This window comes from Pan paniscus, chromosome 4, assembly GCF_029289425.2.
Source record: "Pan paniscus chromosome 4, NHGRI_mPanPan1-v2.0_pri, whole genome shotgun sequence".
In the NCBI taxonomy this organism is placed as follows: domain Eukaryota; kingdom Metazoa; phylum Chordata; class Mammalia; order Primates; family Hominidae; genus Pan; species Pan paniscus.
This window is the reverse complement of record NC_073253.2, coordinates 35,670,670-35,688,848: the sequence shown is the minus strand read 5'-3', so window position 1 is coordinate 35,688,848 and position 18,179 is coordinate 35,670,670. Positions and strand designations below refer to the sequence as shown.

Here is an 18,179-nt window from a genome sequence, read left to right as displayed (position 1 = left end):
ACAGTGAGTATTTACCAAGACAGACTATACTCTGGGCCACAGAACAAGTGTCAATAAGTTTAAAATTATTAATAGTGTACGAAGTACCTTCTCTGATCACAATGGGATTAAATCAGAAATCAGTAACAGGCAGCTACCTGGAAAACTCCTCCACATTTGCAGACCAACACTTACAAAAAACCCATGGTCAAAAAAAGAAAGCAATAGGGAAATTACAAAGTATTTTGAAATGAAGGAAAATGAAAATACAATATATCAAAATATGTGGAATGTAGCTAAAACAGTATAGAGGGACACTTATCACACCAAATGCCTGTACAAACAAGAGACATCTAAAATTAATGGTCATCAGTTTCTGAGTTAAGAAACTAGAGAAACAAAACAAGAAATTTAAAAATTAAAAAATAGCAGAGTAAAGGAAACAATAAACATAAGAGCAGAAATCAATAAAATAGAAAACAGAAAACCAGTAGAGAAAATCCAAGAAAGCAAAAACGGGCTTTGAGATTTGAGATCCGTAAACCGAGAAGCCCCTCACCAGATCGATCAGAAAAAAAGATGACACACAAATTACCAATTTCAAACCTGAGGGGTCAGATTTTATAGACATTAAGTGGACAATAAAGGAATACAGCTAACAGATTTGCATTATTAAACAATTTAGACATTTCTACAAATTATTAAAGCTCACTCAAGAGGCGATATCAATAAATATTTGTTGAATTAGTGAATACCAGCTATTACTATGGGCAAGGCGCTAAGTCCAGGCTTTAGAGAGAAAGAAAGCATTTTTTTTTTTTTTTGAGACAAAGTCTTGCTCTGTCGCCCAGGCTGGAGTGCTGTGGCACGATCTCGGCTCACTGCAACCTCCGCCTCCCGGGTTCAAGCGATTCGCCAGCCTCAGCCTCTTGAGTAGCGGGGTTACAGGCGCACGCCACCAAGCTCGGCTAATTTTTGTATTTTTAGTAAAGATGGGGTTTCACCATGTTGGCCAGGCTGGTCTCGAACTCCTGACCTCGTGATCCGCCCGCCTCAGCCTCCCAAAGTGCTAGGATTACAGGGGTGAGCCACCGCGTCCGGCCAAAGAAAGCATTTTCCTTCCAAAGAAGCTCTCAGGTTACTGGAGGGGCAAAAGAACAGATAAAGTTTAATGTTGCTCCGGGGGAGAAGATTAGGGGAACACTGGTTAAAGAAAGGCTTCTCTGGGGACAAGTCACTCGGCCAACACACTAAGGACCCACAGAAAACGTCTGTTACAGCTAGAACGGCTGCACGTGAGTTCAGGCAAGGGGCCCAGAAGTGGCCCTCCGGCGACTGCCTGCTCCACCCCTCTTAGTGCAGTCCTAACCCTTTCCCAACTGGTGCTGGCAGCAGTTAAGAAACTCCTTTCAAATCCGCTGTCTTGCGCCTGCGCATTCAAGCAAAGCGCTCATAGGCGGGGTGGGGGGGGGTGGTGGGAGGGAGGCGGCCACCGGAAGTGTGACCTCTCGCTCCCCGCTGCCTATTCTCATCCGGGGTCACGTCGGTCTTCCGGGTGTCTTTGACAGGGTTTTCTACGCCGCTTTTTCGGCGACTTTTTGCTCTTCCGCTTTTTGCCACCGCCCCCAACCTTCTATATCCTTGCAGCCCCTACCTTTTCTTGTGTTGCTCCTCCCCTGGCAGCCGTGCGGGGGGTTAGATCTCAGCCGGAGCCGGAGCTGGGCCTAGCTGTCCCACGGGCCACCACTACCTCCTTTGGTTCGGGAGAAAGCTACGACCAAGTACGCCCAGCTCGGGCCTTAGAACTTCTGAACGGGCAGTGCGGGTAGGCCCTGCTTAGCCCTTCCCGGAGGACACCTGTGAGTTTAGGGGGTTTCGGAGAGGAACGCAGCAGTGTAGGCCCAGGTCGGGGGCGGGGCACGGGAAACTTTTCCGAAACGGTAGCGTTTTGTTTTGCGTGGGAGGTTCCAGCAGTATCTCTTGGTTATTCCAAATTTATGGGCGGCATCTGGGCTGCTGTACATTTTGAAGAATCTTAGGACCGCTTACTTTGCTTACTCGTTTTCTCTTCCTCGCGTACTGCCTCGTCCACCACTCCAGGACCAAAAGAGGAAGATAGTCTTGGGACCCTTGCATGGTGTTTCAAAGGGTGGTGAAGAACTAAGGTACGTAGCTGGATTAATTAAAAAATTTAAAAGACATTTATCTTTTAAGCCTTAATTAAATGGCATGAAATTGCTTCAGCTTTTCACTTCATAGGAAAATGCACAGGTTAAGACTGTTGTGTGCGTTTCTTTTCTTGTTCAGCCTTTGTAGAAAGGCTCTTCGTCTCTCAAGGTGAGAACACGAAAGGCTTATATGTCTCAAAACTTATGGATTCTCTAAATTACTTGTCTTATCTCTTTCAACTCTTTGTTTAAAGCAGCAGATATTTTTCATTAGGGTGAACAGAGAAGAAACAAAGGGAAACTAAAACACAAGCTAAATAACACATGTGCAGTGTATGATTTTGTGAAGAAAGAGATTGTAACTGATTACTAAATCGGTGTTTTTATATTACAGGTAACATAGTAACTTTTGTAAATATCTTATTGTATGGTTCAGTACCACCAGGCTTCTAACACGTACTGATTAACAGCCATAAGGCTATTAATTTATACTGATTAATAGCCAGTAGTAGTGACGTTACTTTGTTGGTGTGAATAGCCCTAATTATGTCTGTTCTGGAAATGTCCTGTAACAGTTTCCATGTGAAATAGGCCGTTTATGAGTTGTTTAAGAAATGCCCATTTGGAGCCATGTGACTAGATTATTTTTTTGAACACTTGGGTGTAATTTAATTCTTAACCAAAAGGAATATCCTGTTCAAAACCTGGAAGTAGTTTTCACAGTGGATTGGCAGGATTTAGGAACTGGATTTTTCGTATTGTGGAGAAAAGTGGGTTTGAGCTATCAAAGGTATTTGGACAAAATGGACAGTATCTTGGTTTAGCCAGTAAATTTCTGGTTTTCATTCTAGGTATATTCTGCTTTCTAAAGAATCTTGATGAAGGAATTATATATAACCTTGAGTGTTCTCTAATTTGTTGGAGGAGAGGTCTAGTTGAGGACAGAAATTCCAGGTTGCAAATTCCAGGACCAAATACTTTATCACTAGAAATTACTAGGAATTAATCTTTTTTTTTTTTTTTTTTTTTTTTTTTTTTTTTTTTTTGCAAGACGGAATCTTGCTCTTGTCACCCAGGCTACAGTGCAATGGCACTATCTTGGCTCACTGCAGCCTCTGCCTCCTGGGTTCAAGCGATCTCCTGCCTCAGCCTGCGGAGTAGCTGGGATTACAGGCACGTGCCACTATGCTTAGCTAATTTTTGTATTTTTAGTAGAGGCAGGGTTTCACCATGTTGGCCAGGCTGGTCTCCAACTCCTGACCTCAGGTGATCCATCCGCCTCGGCCTCCCAAAGTGCTGGGATTACAGGCGTGAGCCACTGTGCCCGGCCGAATTAATCTACTCTTTTACTGCCTTGTCTCATGTAAACCTGTGTAATTTCCCATTGGGTCCACCTTAGGAAACCGTCTTTAAGGTTTTCTCCGTAAAGAAAGTACCAGTATACTCTTTCATGGTCAAGTACAGATTGTGGAACTGATAACTTTTAAGGTAAGGAAAATTGGATATTGCCAATATCTGGATTTTATGTATCTATCATAAAATTTTTCACATAGGAGATGGTAGAAGACCATAGTTAATGTGGAGTAACGTTTTATATAGCTAATCTCTACTTAAGAAACTTTCATTCAGAGTATGAAGAAAATGATTTAAAATTTTGTGGAGGTCCCCTTATTTCTGTTACAGTAATAGTTTTACTGTATTTTGTGAAACTCTACAGTCTCTTTAAAAAAATGATTATGTTGTTTATGATAATTGTTTCGATGTCATTTTTATTTTCATCAAAATCAATGTGAAATGTATTAGAAAAAGGCATAGAAATTCATAGGCGTTTCATTTACTTCCTCAACTCTAGATGTCTTTCAGAATACCTATATTGGTGAACATAGAACGAATGCGTCGGAATGATTTTCCTCTACTTGAAGCCTACCGTCTTTAAAAAGAGCCTGACTTGAGGGCCAAAATTCATACTGAGGAGAGGCTGACAGATCCTTTGTTTTGCAGGGGCTCCAGAGCTTGATATATTTCTGGGAATATGGAATATGCTAAACTAGATTTCTGCCCTAGACTAAACATCTGGCTGTGGACTCAATCTAAGTTTTTAAGCTGGGGATAATTTGGTCATTAACTTGATAGAGTAGTTCTCAGCCACAAGTCATCTTTAGACTTAGTTTGGATTTGGCTGTGTAAGAGATGGAAACAAGGTGAGGCCTGGGCTCTTAATGTCATTTTGCATCTTCAAATCTTAATATACATGGACCTTATTCAGTTATAGAGGAAAAACAGCATATTTTTTATAGGTATAAACAAAAGTATCTAGGCTTTTTGCTATGAACCGATTTAAATAAACCTGAAAGTACAAGATTTTAATTCTAGTTTTTCTGAATACGTATTTCTTCCATTCACTAGATTTGTAGTGTCTATTCCAACAAAATGAACTATCAAGCAAAATTTGTTACAGTGAATTGTATTTAATATCATTTTCTCATAAATCCTATGAAGTAGGATCCTATGTTTTATGGGAAATTAGGTTAGGGAACCAGAGTAAAAAAGGCCAAGAAGGAGTGTGAGCCTGAGCAAAGGGTGAAAAGTGTTCGTTGCCAGTCTTGAATCTGGCAATCCAAGATTTTTCTTTTTTCTTTTTTTTTTTTGTTTTTTAAACAGGGTCTTGCTCTGTTGACCAGGCTGGAGTGCAGTGGCACAGTCTCCTCGGCTCACTCCAACCTCCGTCTCCCTGGCTCAAGCGATCCTCCCACCCCAGCCTCCAGAGTAGCTGGGACTTCAGATGCAGACCACCACACCTGGCTAATTTTTGTTGTGTGTTTGTTTTTTTTTTGAGACGAAGTCTCGTTTTTTCGCCCAGGCTGGAGTGCAGTGGTGCGATCTCTGCTCACTGTAACCTCTGCTTGCCAGGTTCAAGCGATTCCCCTGCCTCAGCCTCCCAAGTAGCTGGGATTACAGGTGTCCACCACCACGCTAGCTAATTTTGTATTTTCAGTAGAGACGGGATTTTGCCGTGTTGGCCAGGCTGGTCTCGAACTCCTGACCTCAGGTGATCTGCCCACCTCAGCCTCCCAGAGTGTTGGGATTATAGGCATGAGCCATTGCACCCGGCCTAATTTTTTTTTTTTTTGAGATGGAGTTTTGTTCTTGTTGCCCAGGCTGGAGTGCAATTGCGCGATCTTGGCTCACTGCAACCTCCACCTCCCAGGTACAAGCGATTCTCCTGTCCCAGCCTCCCAAGTAGCTGGGATTACAGGCATGTGCTACCACGCCTGGCTGATTTTTTTTTGTATTTAGTAGGGATTTCACCATGTTAGTCAGGCTGGTCTTGAACTCCTGACCTTAGGTGATCCATCTGCTTCGGCCTCCCAAAGTGCTGGGATTATAGGCGTGCAGCCTAATTTTGTATTTGTTGTAGAGATGGGGTTTTACCGTGTTGCCCAGGCTGGTCTCTAACTCCTGGGCTCAAACAATCTGCCTGCCTCAGCCTCCCAAGGGATTACAGGCATGAGCAACTGCCCAGCCCAGGATTATTGTATGTATTTTTGCTAGGGGATTCCCTGGAATGCTGCTTAGTTCAAGATATTTGTCCATTTCCTCTGAAGAAGCTAGGGTGTACAGGTGAGGAAATATGACAGGATTATTTTCTTTTTTAAAAATCTCTTGTAAAAAGACATAAGGGTCGGCTAAAGAAAGTTGACACTCTTGTTTTCTGGAGGTTAACCTTGTCTCTGGTCCAAATTAGAGTCAGGCATTTAGGATGAGGTCTGATCATGGTTCATAGAATTTTGTCCACAATCTGTTATGAACCCTGGACTGGTGAGCCTTGTTATCTGTGGCCAACCTAGGGAATTTTAATCTTACGGAATTGAAGAAACAAGGAACAATGTTTGTGAGGGATTTATTAATTTCTTCCCAGATTTTTCTTTTTCTCCCCTGTTGTCTCTCATAGTTTTTCCAGCCCTCCTAGTCACAATCCCCAGAGGCAGCTACTTCAATTCTTCTGGCTACCTAGTTTTACTTTACTCTGTTGTTTAAAAAAAAAAAGAAAAGAAAAAAGAATAAAGCTTCTATAGTTCATTCTTTTGATTTATTTTTACTGAAAATGAGAATTTAGCACTTTTTGTACCCTCTGTCATCCTCCATATAAAACTTGTGATATATAAACAAATGTATAAGGTAGTGTCATATATAAATAATATATAATAAATTTTATATAGTAACTCAGTTTTAAAAAAATCAGTGTATTCATTCTTTGTAAGAATCAGGTAACTGATTATATTGCCTTTTTTATATTACCTATTGAGTGTTTTTTTCTTTGGTAATTTATTTTTAACTAGCTACTTTTCTGTATTTCTAAAATTATTTCTACTCTGTTAACAGAACTTATCTCTATGGTCAAATACATCAGATAATCCACCAGTTGATTTTTCTTTTCTTAGATATCTTCTTGAAGCCCTGCATCCTCCCATTCTAATTTGAACTGTTAGCTTCCCATCACTGTCATCTTGGGTAATTTACTTTGTTTCTGCCCTACATCAGATCTCCCTTTTTCTAGATTCCAGGTTTTCTTTTTCTTTTTTGATAACTTAAATGTCTAAGAATGTTTCTAGTTGCCCTTGCATTGATAGTACAGCTAGGTATAGAATTACAGCCTGAGAGCATTTCCGTCAGAGATTTGAAGTCATGAGTCCATGTCCTGTGCTATTGAGAAGTCCAAAGCCATTTTGATTTCTTGCCGTTTGTTTATAACATTTTCCCTCTTTGAATATTTTATAAACTTCCTTTTTTTGTGTGATATTCTGAAACTTCAATATAATATACCTTGACATGTAACTTTTTTACTGTGCTTTGTACCCTTTAGATCCTTTCAGTCTGGGGATTGGTGTCTTTCAGTCTTTGGCATTTTTTTGTTTTATTTATTAGGTAATGTCCTGTATTTTTTCTGTTCTTTCTGGACCTTCTGTTACAATGTTAGATCACATAGTTTAATACTTTTTTGTTTTCTCTTCTGTTGTCTTGCCTCCTTCCTGCCCCTACCACCTTTTCCTTTTCGTTCTTTCTAATACATTTCCTCAAAGTTATCTTTTAACTTTCTGCTGGGTAGTTTTGCTTTCAATTTTATAATTTCCCAGAGCCTGTTTATTTTATTTTTTTGAGATAGGGTCTTGCCTTGTGTCCCAGGGTGGAGTGCAGTGGCATGAACATGGTTCACTACAGCCTTGACCTCCTGGACTCAAGCAATCCTCCCACCTCAGCCTCCTGTGTAGCTGGGACCATAGGCAAACACTACTGTGCCTGGCTAATTTTTTTGATTTTTTTTTTAATAGAGACAGGGTCTCACTTTGTTGTCCAGGCTAGTCTTGAACTCCTGAGCTCAAGTAGTCTTCCCACCGTGGCCTCCCAGAGTGCTGGGATTCTAGGTGTGAGCCACCGCATCCGGCCCCTTTCTTTTTAAATAGCATATTCTTGTTTTATATATGCAATGTCTTTTCATTAATCTGAGATTTTTTTTTTTGAGTGTTCATTTGTTCCTGACATCGTTTCTGTTTATTCCCAGGTTTTATTTTTCTTCTGGTGATCCATGGATGCCTATTTTAAGTGAGAATATCAGGAGTCTAATTAGAAACTCTAAAAGTACGTGGGTAGGGCCTGTCAACTAGTAGGCTTCATGTTAAGTTGATTAGTTAGCTACCTTGCCATTTTCTTGATGGACTCCCAAGTATTATTATGTTCTCTTGTTACTACGTTACATAGTTTCTCTCTCATTTTGTTTTTTCATAAAAGAGTTTTCTAATTGCTTGCTTTGAGAAAGTGGGCTGAGGGGTCCTATTTTTCTTTGTAGACTTTACCTGATCCTCATTTTCAGTTTATTACTTTATCCTATCCTTTGCAAGACTACAGCCTTGATATATTGGTCACTGCAAAGAATAAATATCTACTCTCCTCCCTGGATCAGTGAAGGATTCTGATTGCTTTGTATAATTTTTCCCTATTCCTGTGGAACATAGCCCTCTTTTATTGGAAGTCTTTTATATAAATTATGTAGACTTTGAGGGGAATCTCAGAATCTTATAAATTGTTAAGACAATATAAAATCCATTCCTTATTTGATCAGACCTGTAAGATCCAAATTCTAGGAATCAGGATGTCATGTGATGGTTTATACCTTTGTATAAATTAGTTTGAGAATAAATGTAATAATCTGTGGGATTTTATTAATGTCAGGTGATAACTTGGATTTCTAAAAGATTTGTTGATACGAGGGTAAAAGTATTAGGGTAAATTAATCAGAAAATTAGAAATGTGCATATATCTTGCTGTTTGAATTATGTTAATCTTAGATTTGGAATTTATTATTAGTTTTCTTTTGTTACCTACAGTGGCACTTAGGAGACCTATTTAACTTTGCAAATAAAATTTGTAACTTGATAACTAATTGTTTTAAGTTAGTGGATAATAGTTATCAAAGTGTTTAGTATCTTTAAGCTATGATAATTTAATATTGTCTTTTTAAATTATCCTAGGTAGAAGAATACATGTTCACTTCCAGTGAACAAGAGCATGTTCCCAAACTCAATTTTGGGTCGCCCACCCTTCACTCCAAATCATCAACAACATAATAACTTCTTTACCCTGTCACCTACTGTTTATTCACACCAGCAGCTTATAGATGCACAATTCAACTTTCAGAATGCAGAGTGAGTATGGTGATATTTTGGCCCATGTTGTTGGTAAATTTCATTTTCTATTTGACATAAACCCTTTTTGTATGAAACTTTCGAACATGGAGAATATGTCGTCACATTTTTTTTGATACGGATGTATTTAATTTTTTTTCAGAGATTGGTTTTGTTTTTAAAGAAAAAATATGTATAAATTACTGTTCTTTTCTTTGATTTTGTTAGCTTGTCTAGAGCTGTGTCATTACAGCAGCTGACATATGGAAATGTCAGTCCAATACAGACCTCAGCTTCCCCATTATTTCGAGGAAGGAAGTAAGTACTTCTTAATTATTTTAAAAGAATATTTTTGCATTTCTGAGAACTCTGTAATGATGTATCTTGAATTAATATTGTATGGACCCTAAGCCCTATGTTTTGTTTTCTGGGACCTGTACGATCAGATCAGTCATGGAATTTTAACATTTTTATGCGTTTAAAAATTTTAGGTGTTCTTTTGTTGATTTATTCCTGCTTTATTGTATGTTTGTTTCTGCCCTACATCAGATCTCCCCTTTTCTATATCCCAGGTTTTCTTTTTCTAGAATAAAGCTGTTTCCTCAGAAAACCACTTTTTAATTGAGATTTTTTAACTAAATGAGATGGCCTGTATTCATTTGCTAGGGTAGGGTTGCCATAACAACGTACCACACATTGGGTGGCTTACACAACAGAAATTTATTTTCTTACAATTCTGGAGGCTAGATCAAGGTGTTGGCAGGGTTGGTTTCTTCTGAGGCTTCTTTTCTTGCCTTGTAGATGGCTGCTTTGTCACTGTGTCTTAATATGGCCGTTGCCCTGTGTTTTCTGTGTCCTCATCTCTTCTTCTAAGGACACCAGTCATATTGGATTAACGTTCATCTTAAAGACCCCACTTTAACTTAGGTAACTTTTCAGAGGTCCTATCTCCAAATACAGTCACATTCTGAGCTACTGGGGCTTAGGACTTCAACATCTGAATTTCTAGGGGGACACAATTATAACATTTTCTTTCTAGTAAACTTTATGTTTTTCTTTTGATTTATCTACATCTTACACAGGTAAGGTTCCATGATAACAAATATTGTAGTGAAAATTTCTGCGTGACATAAAACTTCCTATAGTGAAGTCAGGAGTCAATTAATTTTAATCTTTGATTAAAAGAAATTCATTTATTAAAAAACAGAACTTGAGAGGTAGTTATTGAAATAACATTCGGCAATATTTGAAAGATACCACAATTACTTAAAAACCTATATAAACATTCTATAACCTTTATGTCCTATTTAAAAAAACACTATCAGCGAACAAGGTGCTGTAAAAAAAAAAAATAACACTAGCTAGGAGTTATTGCTTATTATGTAGTAATCATTATTTTAAGCCTTTACAATTAACGGTTTGATTAAATCACGTAACACTGAGGTAGATACTATTATCCCTTGCCTGTTGAGGAGAAAGCTGACTCACACAAAGGTTAAGTAACTACTTACTCAGAAGTGACATAGCTAGGATTTGAAATGTTGTATGTCTCTGAGTCATATGCTTAAAAGCACTACAGGTTGTTCTTCAAAATTGTCATTGAGAAAAGTTTTATAATAATTCTAATAGTATTGACTTTATTCAGATTTTATTTTTTAGAAATTGCCTTTATAGCCAATTTGTGAATTAAGAATGAAAATAAGCTCCCTTAGGCCGGGCGCAGTGGCTCACACCTGTAATCCCAGCACTTTGGGAGGCCGAGGCAGGCAGATCACGAGGTCAGGAGATCGAGACCATCCTGGCTAACACAGTGAAACCCCATCTCTACTAAAAATACAAAAAATTAGCCGGGTGTGGTGGCACGTACCTGTAATCCCAGCTACTCAGGAGGCTGAGGCAGGAGAATGGCATGAACCCGGCAGGTGGAGCTTACAGTAAGCCAAGATCCCCCCACTGCACTCCAGCCTGGGCAACAGAGCGAGACTCTATCTCAAAAAAAAAAACACACACACACACAAAAAAACTCCATTAATTTGTAGTTAAACATATTTTTAAAATTAAAATTGGCATTCTCATTAGAAGATATTCAGCATATATAGCTCTAAAATACTTTTATGTTTAAAAATATTAAATATACTTTTATGCATATAGCACTGTATATTTTACCTGTGAGTAGGGGTTCCACTTATTTTGCAGATCTATCAAGGAGAGAGAAATTGACATAATCCCAAAGGAGTGTTAAAAAACCTTCTATGGGCCGGGTGCAGTGTCTCATGCCTGTAATCCCAGCACTTTGGGAGGCTGAGGTGGGCAGGTCATTTGAGGTCAGGAGTTCGAGACCAGCCTGGCCAACATGGTGAAACCCCATCTCGACTAAAAACACAAAAATTAGCTGAGCATCGTGGCGGGCGCCTGTAGTCCCAGCTACTCAGGAGGCTGAGGCAGGAGAATACCTGGAAATCCCGGAGGCAGAGGTTGCGGTGAGCTGAGACTGTGCCACTGCACTCTAGCCTGGCAACAGAGGAAGACTCTGTCTCAAAAAAAAAACCTTCTATGACCCATAGAATTTTCAGGCTTAAAAGGAATCGGGCCATTTTCTGTGGCATAAAGTATTACCTACATGAACAACTTAATATATCAATGAAGTAAATGTCTTTTTTCCCAACAAATATTTACTCTTTAATGATTTTTCCCTTTTTATTTTGCAAATACTAAAACCTCCAGAAAAAGAATAATATGGTGAATATCTGTATGCCTTTTGCCTAGATTCATGAGTTAAAAGTTTTACATTTGATTTCTTTCTCTTTTTCTTTCTGCCCACCTGCTTTTTTTCCTGAACCATATGAAAGTTGTTGACACCATTTTACCTTAAAACATGTCAGCTTATTCCTCCTACAAAACAAGGCTTTTCTTCTATATAACTAAAATACATTGATTATTCCTGAGAAATTTAATATTAATAAAATACTATTATCTGAGTTGCAGCTCATTTTTGAATTTCTTCATTGTCCAATGTCTTTATAGCTTTATTGAAAAGTGTTTCTTAATTGGTCTTTCCTGCTGATGAGTCAGAACATAGGTGTATTCAAAGAGCCCTTTTTTATAACTAGCACTCAGCTCACTTAATCGTATCTTCCTTATGTTATAGTTTGGATCTTCTTAGTAATTCTATAAATAGAACTTTTCCTACAAAGTTTTCACTACTGAGATGAAACATTGGGGTAGTTCAAATACAGGAGACTAACCTCAATATATACATGTAGTTTTTTCTGTCTCCATTATTACTATTTTTTTTAAGGTGTTGAGAGGCATTTCTTGTGCTGAACATGAATATTTTTAAGATCCATATAAAGCTAATAAAGTGACCTTATTGAAAGAATCATATTGTCATTATCTCTTATGATATTTATATATATTTAATTGCTTTTTATTTGTTATCAAAAAGTTGTATCTTTAATTACTAAGGTATATTGCTTGTTTTCAGGAGATTAAGCGATGAAAAAAACCTTCCTCTTGACGGTAAACGGCAACGTTTCCATTCACCCCACCAAGAGCCAACTGTAGTTAACCAGATAGTGCCTTTATCAGGTGAACGAAGATACTCAATGCCACCATTGTTTCATACACATTATGTACCAGATATAGTCAGATGTGTTCCACCTTTTCGAGAAATTGCATTTTTAGAACCTAGAGAAATCACACTGCCTGAGGCCAAAGATAAGGTAATAATAATGTAGATTTTAGTTTTGCCTTTTGGGAATTTAGTATAAATAATGTATTAATCAAAAATATTTAATATCCTGGATTAAGTAGAACGTGTCTTTTTTTGTTGCAATGTTTAAAGTACTATTCAGCCTAATTTTCTGTCCAAACATTACTTTGATTTTTGTTAGCTATTCTTTTATAGAAATGCAGCCATCAGGAAATCAGATTTTCCCTGATATATGAAAATTTTATTAGAACCCAAACACTTTCTGAGTTTAGAGAACTGTCTTGTTACTTGTTTTTACTGAAAAAAAAAAGTTTTCATATAGCTATTGTAATACAGTGTTAGAACACATTTTATTATGGGATATTTGTGTTATAACATGAGGTTTTTTGAATGTCAAAAATAGAGAATCCAGGAGTCACTGAGAAAAACAATACATTCAAAGTGATATAATCAAGAAAGATTTATCAAAAACATTTATAAAAATTTTCAAATAAGTGAAATGAAGCTATTTAAATAATAATTCTTGGAAAATGACATTGTCAGCATTGGGGAACAATGAGTTATTTAATATCTAATACTAGAAACATATCTCTCCTCTCCCCCATATTTAGTGAAACCTAAAAAATCACCTTCTAGGTAATTGAGAGGGGTTTATAATGTAAATATCTGTATTCTCTTGGGTTGTCTGTGGTTTATACTTGCTGTTTTTGCATTTTCAAAGCTGCCACACTCTTGAGAAATAAGACATTTGTAGGCTAAGGAGAAGGACCTTGAAGAAAATATAGCAACTTTGTTTTACTCATCTTTGGGTTCCTATCAACCAGCATGGGTCTGAAACATAGTAAGTGTACAGAAATGTTGGGTCAGAAAAGCAACATCTGCTTCATTCCTTAGTTGTGCTGCTTTTTTATTCCTCTATTATTCTTTTGTTCTTTAATTTTTTAATTTAGTTATAATTGTACCATAAAATTCACTCTTTTAAAGTGTAGAGTTCAGTGGTTTTTAAATATATTCCCAAAGTTGTGCAACTGTACTATCTGATTCCCAAACATTTTCATCACCCCCAAAAGAAACCTTGTACCCAATAACAGTCACTTCTGCTCCCTGGCAACAACTAATCTATTTTCTGTCTTTATCCCATCCTGGACATTTTATATAAATGAAATCATTCAATATGTGGCCTTCTGTGTCTTGCTTTTTTCATTTAGCATGTTTTCAAGGTTCATCCATGTTGTAGCATACACATCAGTACTTCATTCCTTTTTATAGCTGAATAATACTCTATTGTATGAATATACATCACTTTGTTAATACAGTCCTCAGCTGATGAATTTCTGGGTTGTTTCCACTTTTTGTCTGTTATGAATAGTGCAGCTATAAATATCTGTGTACAGATTTTTGCATGGACATATGTTTTCACCTCTCTTGGAGTGAAATTGCTTGGTCATATGGTAGCTCTGTGTTTAACTTTGTGAGGAACTGCTGAAGTGTTTTCTAAAGTGGTTGCACCATTTTGCATCCTATCAACGGCGTATAGGTTGCACTTTCTTTACATGCTTGCTGAACTTGCAAAACTTGTTATTGTCTGCCTTTTTGATTATAGCCATTCTAGTGGGTATGAAATGGTATCCCATCATGTTTTGGATTTGCATTTCCCTAATGCCTAATGATATTGAGCATCTTTTCATTTGCTTATTGGACATTTGTATATCTTCTTGGGGAAATGTCTATTCATCTAGATCTCTTGCCCATTTTTAAATTGGACTGTTTGTCTTTTTACTGTTGGTTTGTAAGAGTTCTTTATGCATTCTACATATTAGACCCTTATCAGATAATGACTTGTGAATTTATGCTCCCATTATGTGGCTTGTCTTTTTACTTTTTGGTATCCTTTGAAGCACAAAAACCTTTCATTTTGATGCAGTCCAGTTTATCTATTTTCCTTTGGTTGGTTGTGCTTTTGGTGTCATATCTAAGAAACCATTGTTAAAGGAAGGTCACAGAGATTAATGCCTATGTGCTAATTTTTAAAATTTATTTATTTTATTATTATTTTTTCCCTGCCCCGCCTATGTGTTATTCTGAGTTTTATAGTTTTAGTTCTTACATTTAGGACTTTGATCCATTTTGAGTTAATTTTTGTATATGATGTAAAGTAGGGGGTCCAGCTTTATTCTTTTGCTGTTGGTCCAGTTGTCCTAGCAGCTTATTGAAAAAACTGTTCTTTTCTCCTCTGTAATTTTTTTTTAACCATATTGAAATAGGAAAAACAATCAGGCAAAATCAGTGGGAGAAAGGAAAAAGGCAAAGGAAACTGAGAAAAGATTAACTTGGGTTTTTTTAGTTAGCTGTTTTTTTTTTTTTGATATAGAGTCTAGCTCTGCCGCCCAGGCTGGAGTGCAGTGGTGCAATCTCGGCTCACTGAACCTCCACCTCCCGGGTTCAAGCGATTCTCCTGCTTCCGCCTCCTGAGTAGCTGGGATTACAGATGTGTGCCACCACGCTGGCTAATTTTTGTATTTTTAATAGAGACGGGGTTTCACCATGTTGGTCAGGCTGGTCTTGAACTCCTGACCTCGTGATCTGCCCACTTTGGCTTTTCAAAGTGCTGGGATTACAGGTGTGAGCCATTGCGCCTGGCCTAGTTTTTGTATTTTAAAAAACTTTAGAGATGAGGCTCTTGCTGTTATGCCCAGGCTGGAATGCATTGGTGGGATCATAGCTCATTGCAGCCTTAAACTCATAGGTTCAAGTGATTCTGCTGTCTCAGCCTCCTGAGTAGCTGGGACTATCGATAGGTGTGGGCCACCATGCCCAGCTAATTTTTTTTTTTTTTTTTTTTTTTTGAGACGGAGTCTCACTCTGTCGCCCAGGCTGGAGTGCAGTGGCACGAACTCGGCTCACTGCAAGCTCTGCCTCCTGTGTTCGTGCTATTCTCCTGCCTCAGCCTCCCGAGTAGCTGGGACTACAGGCGCCTGCCACCAAACCCAGCTAATTTTTTGTATTTTTATTAGAGACGGGGTTTCACTGTGTTAGCCAGGATGGTTTTGATCTCCTGACCTCGTGATCCACCCTCCTTGGCCTCCCAAAGTGCTGGAATTACAGGCGTGAGCCACCGCACCCGGCCACCTGGCTAATGTTTTTAATTTTTTTTTTTTTTTTTGGTAGGGCCAGGGTCTTGCTATGTTACCCAGGCTGGTCTTGAACTCCTGGCCTCAAGTGATACTCCCTCATTGGCCTCCCAGAGGGCTGGGATTACAGGTATGAGCCACTGCACCTAGCTGTTTTTACTCATTTTAAAGACTATCGTGTAATGCCATGATATGAAAGCCTATGTATAAATTAAATCAGACCTTTGAATGAACGTATAAGAACCTTTTTGCTGGGTGTGGTGGCTCACGCCTGTAATCCCAGCACTTTGGGAGGCCAAGGTAGGCGGATCACAAGGTCAGGAGTTCGAGACCAGCCTGGCCAATATGGTGAAACCCCGTCTCTACTAAAAATACAAAAATTAGCTGGGCGTGGTGGCAGGCGCCTATAGTCCCAGCTACTGGAGAGGCTGGGGCAGGAGAATCACTTGAACCCGGGAGGCGGAGGTTGCAGTGAGCCGAGATCATGCCACTGCCCTCCAGCCTGGGCGACAGAGTGAGACTCCGTCTCAAAAAAAAAAAAAAATCTTTTACTGGTTTTTTAAGGTATGTATGCTGGTAGCCCTGTTTTCTATGGAATTTATAATGATAAACTATTGAAAGCTCTCTATTTTTACTTGTATTTGTATGTTGTGATAGTTAACTGTTAGAACTAACTAACTGCTAGTTCTGCATATGGAGTAGGCAAATTTTCAATTTCAGTAAATTTAATAACAATTCATATTAGTGTCAGCATAAACCATCTGGTAAAGTACAGTTCTGTATCGATAACATTTTAAAATTAGTTATGTAGAAAGAGATACTCCTAAATATTTAGAATTAGGGATTTATCTCAGAAGGCCAAAGATTGTGTAATTGAACCAATTTCTTTTTTTTCGTTTTTTGAGACAGAGTTTTACTCTTGTTGCCCAGGCTCAAGTGTAATGGCACAATCATGGCTCACTGCGACCTCCATCTCCCGGGTTCAAGCAGTTCTCCTGCCTCAGCCTCCCAAGTAGCTGGGATTACAGGCATGTGCCACCATGCCCTGCCAATTTTGTATTTTTAGTAGAGATGGGGTTTTACCATGTTGGTCAGGCTGGTCTCAAACTCCTGACCTTAGGTGAACCACCCGCCTCAGCTTCCCATCATGCTGGGATTATAGGTGTGATCCACCACGCCTGGCTGGAACCAATTTCTTTGAGTTCTACTCTCTACCTGCCAAGTTGTGGGAGAAAGAAGGCAAGCAGTCAGTTTTGCGTTTATTTTTTAAGTGAACATTTTTTAAGAAAGCTAACATTTATTGATGGTTCTTCTAGGCATTCTACATATGCTATCTCATTTAGTCTTTTCAGCAACCCCATGACATGGATATTATCCTAATGTTATTGAGGCTCAGAAAGCTAAATAACTTGCTCAAGGTTACAGCTAGTAAGTGGTAAAACCAAGATTTGATCTTTGTCTCTAAAAATATGAAGAGAAGGAGGTTAAGATACTTAAAATCAAGGTTAGGCAGATGACATTCTAACTCTAATACAAGGTAATCTGTGACAGTGATAGCTAATGTTTATTGAGTATCTGTCATTACTGGCATTGTGCTCGACAGTTTGGTTTACCTCTGTTTACTTCTGTAGAGTATAAAGTGAGTGAAGAGTTCAGTGTGAGATAAAGTGGGGCAGTGGTTTGAAGCCTTGAATGCACAGTAGAATGCTGTTGAAGATTTTAAAGTAGAGAAATAGCACAGTCAGATTTGTATTTTTAGAAAGTCCTTGCTGTTTAGTGAGTTTGGTTTAGAATGAAGTGGGTTTGGAAGGTGGTGATCATCTTGAAGGCTGTTAAATTCACCCTGAAGGTGGTTGATCGCCTTGAAGGCTATCCTAATGAGAGGTGCTGAAGCTTTCAGTTACAGTAGATGGTAGTGAAAAAGATGTGGGAGATAATGTATAAGGAAAATTTAGAGAATGTGTGGAATAACTGAGTGTAGAAGAGAGAGGGTGAAAGAGACATGAATGACTTCAGTGATTTGATACTGGGTTACCAGTAGAGATAAAGAACCTAGATTTGGGGTGTATAGGCTGATTGAGGAAGTACTCGAGTTTTTTGAACTATGAGAGAATCTACTATAAAACATTTGTGCTCCTGAGAAACTTCATGTTCTGCAAATTGCACACTAATCATATAGGACTTATGAGAAATAGGGTTGGAACAGACTACTCAAAACCTAAACAATTTTGTAACGAGAACACTATCAAAAATAATAATTGATATCTTGGGAAATAACTTGGATAGGCAGGCAGTTTGGCACGGCTAGATGCTGCTGCAGGGGATATTAGAAATACACAAAATAGAGTTGAGATGCTGGCTTGTGTTGGACATTGACACAGGCAGTTAAAAATGGAGCTCTGAGTCAGTGAGGCTGCTGTTAAGGTAGAGACAAAAGGGAATACACCAGCACAGGGCTATCTGAGGCTAGGAGTATGCTTTCTTGAGCAGAAATCTTGGATGCAAATGC

The 18,179-nt window shown here is 38.5% G+C and overlaps 1 protein-coding gene across 44 annotated transcripts in view; it reads left to right on the top strand.

Annotated features, from left to right (window-relative positions):
• The first annotated feature begins 1,439 nt into the window (after positions 1–1,439).
• The window catches only part of TENT2 (terminal nucleotidyltransferase 2), a 73,878-nt gene continuing 57,138 nt past the window's right edge, over positions 1,440–18,179 (top strand). For 4 of the 44 annotated variants that reach the window (XM_024928872.3, XM_024928864.2, XM_063604197.1 and 1 more), the window contains exons 1-5: positions 1,492–1,838; positions 2,080–2,144; positions 8,675–8,848; positions 9,056–9,145; positions 12,312–12,549. In XM_024928872.3, the coding sequence (XP_024784640.1) occupies positions 8,712–8,848; positions 9,056–9,145; positions 12,312–12,549 (465 nt within the window). In that variant the 5' untranslated portion in view covers positions 1,492–1,838; positions 2,080–2,144; positions 8,675–8,711. Of the gene's footprint in view, positions 2,145–3,546; positions 3,636–6,589; positions 7,785–8,674; positions 8,849–9,055; positions 9,146–12,311; positions 12,550–18,179 lie in introns of all 44 variants that reach the window. The other 40 variants (XM_063604193.1, XM_063604190.1, XM_063604181.1 and 37 more) reach the window with 28 other exon arrangements.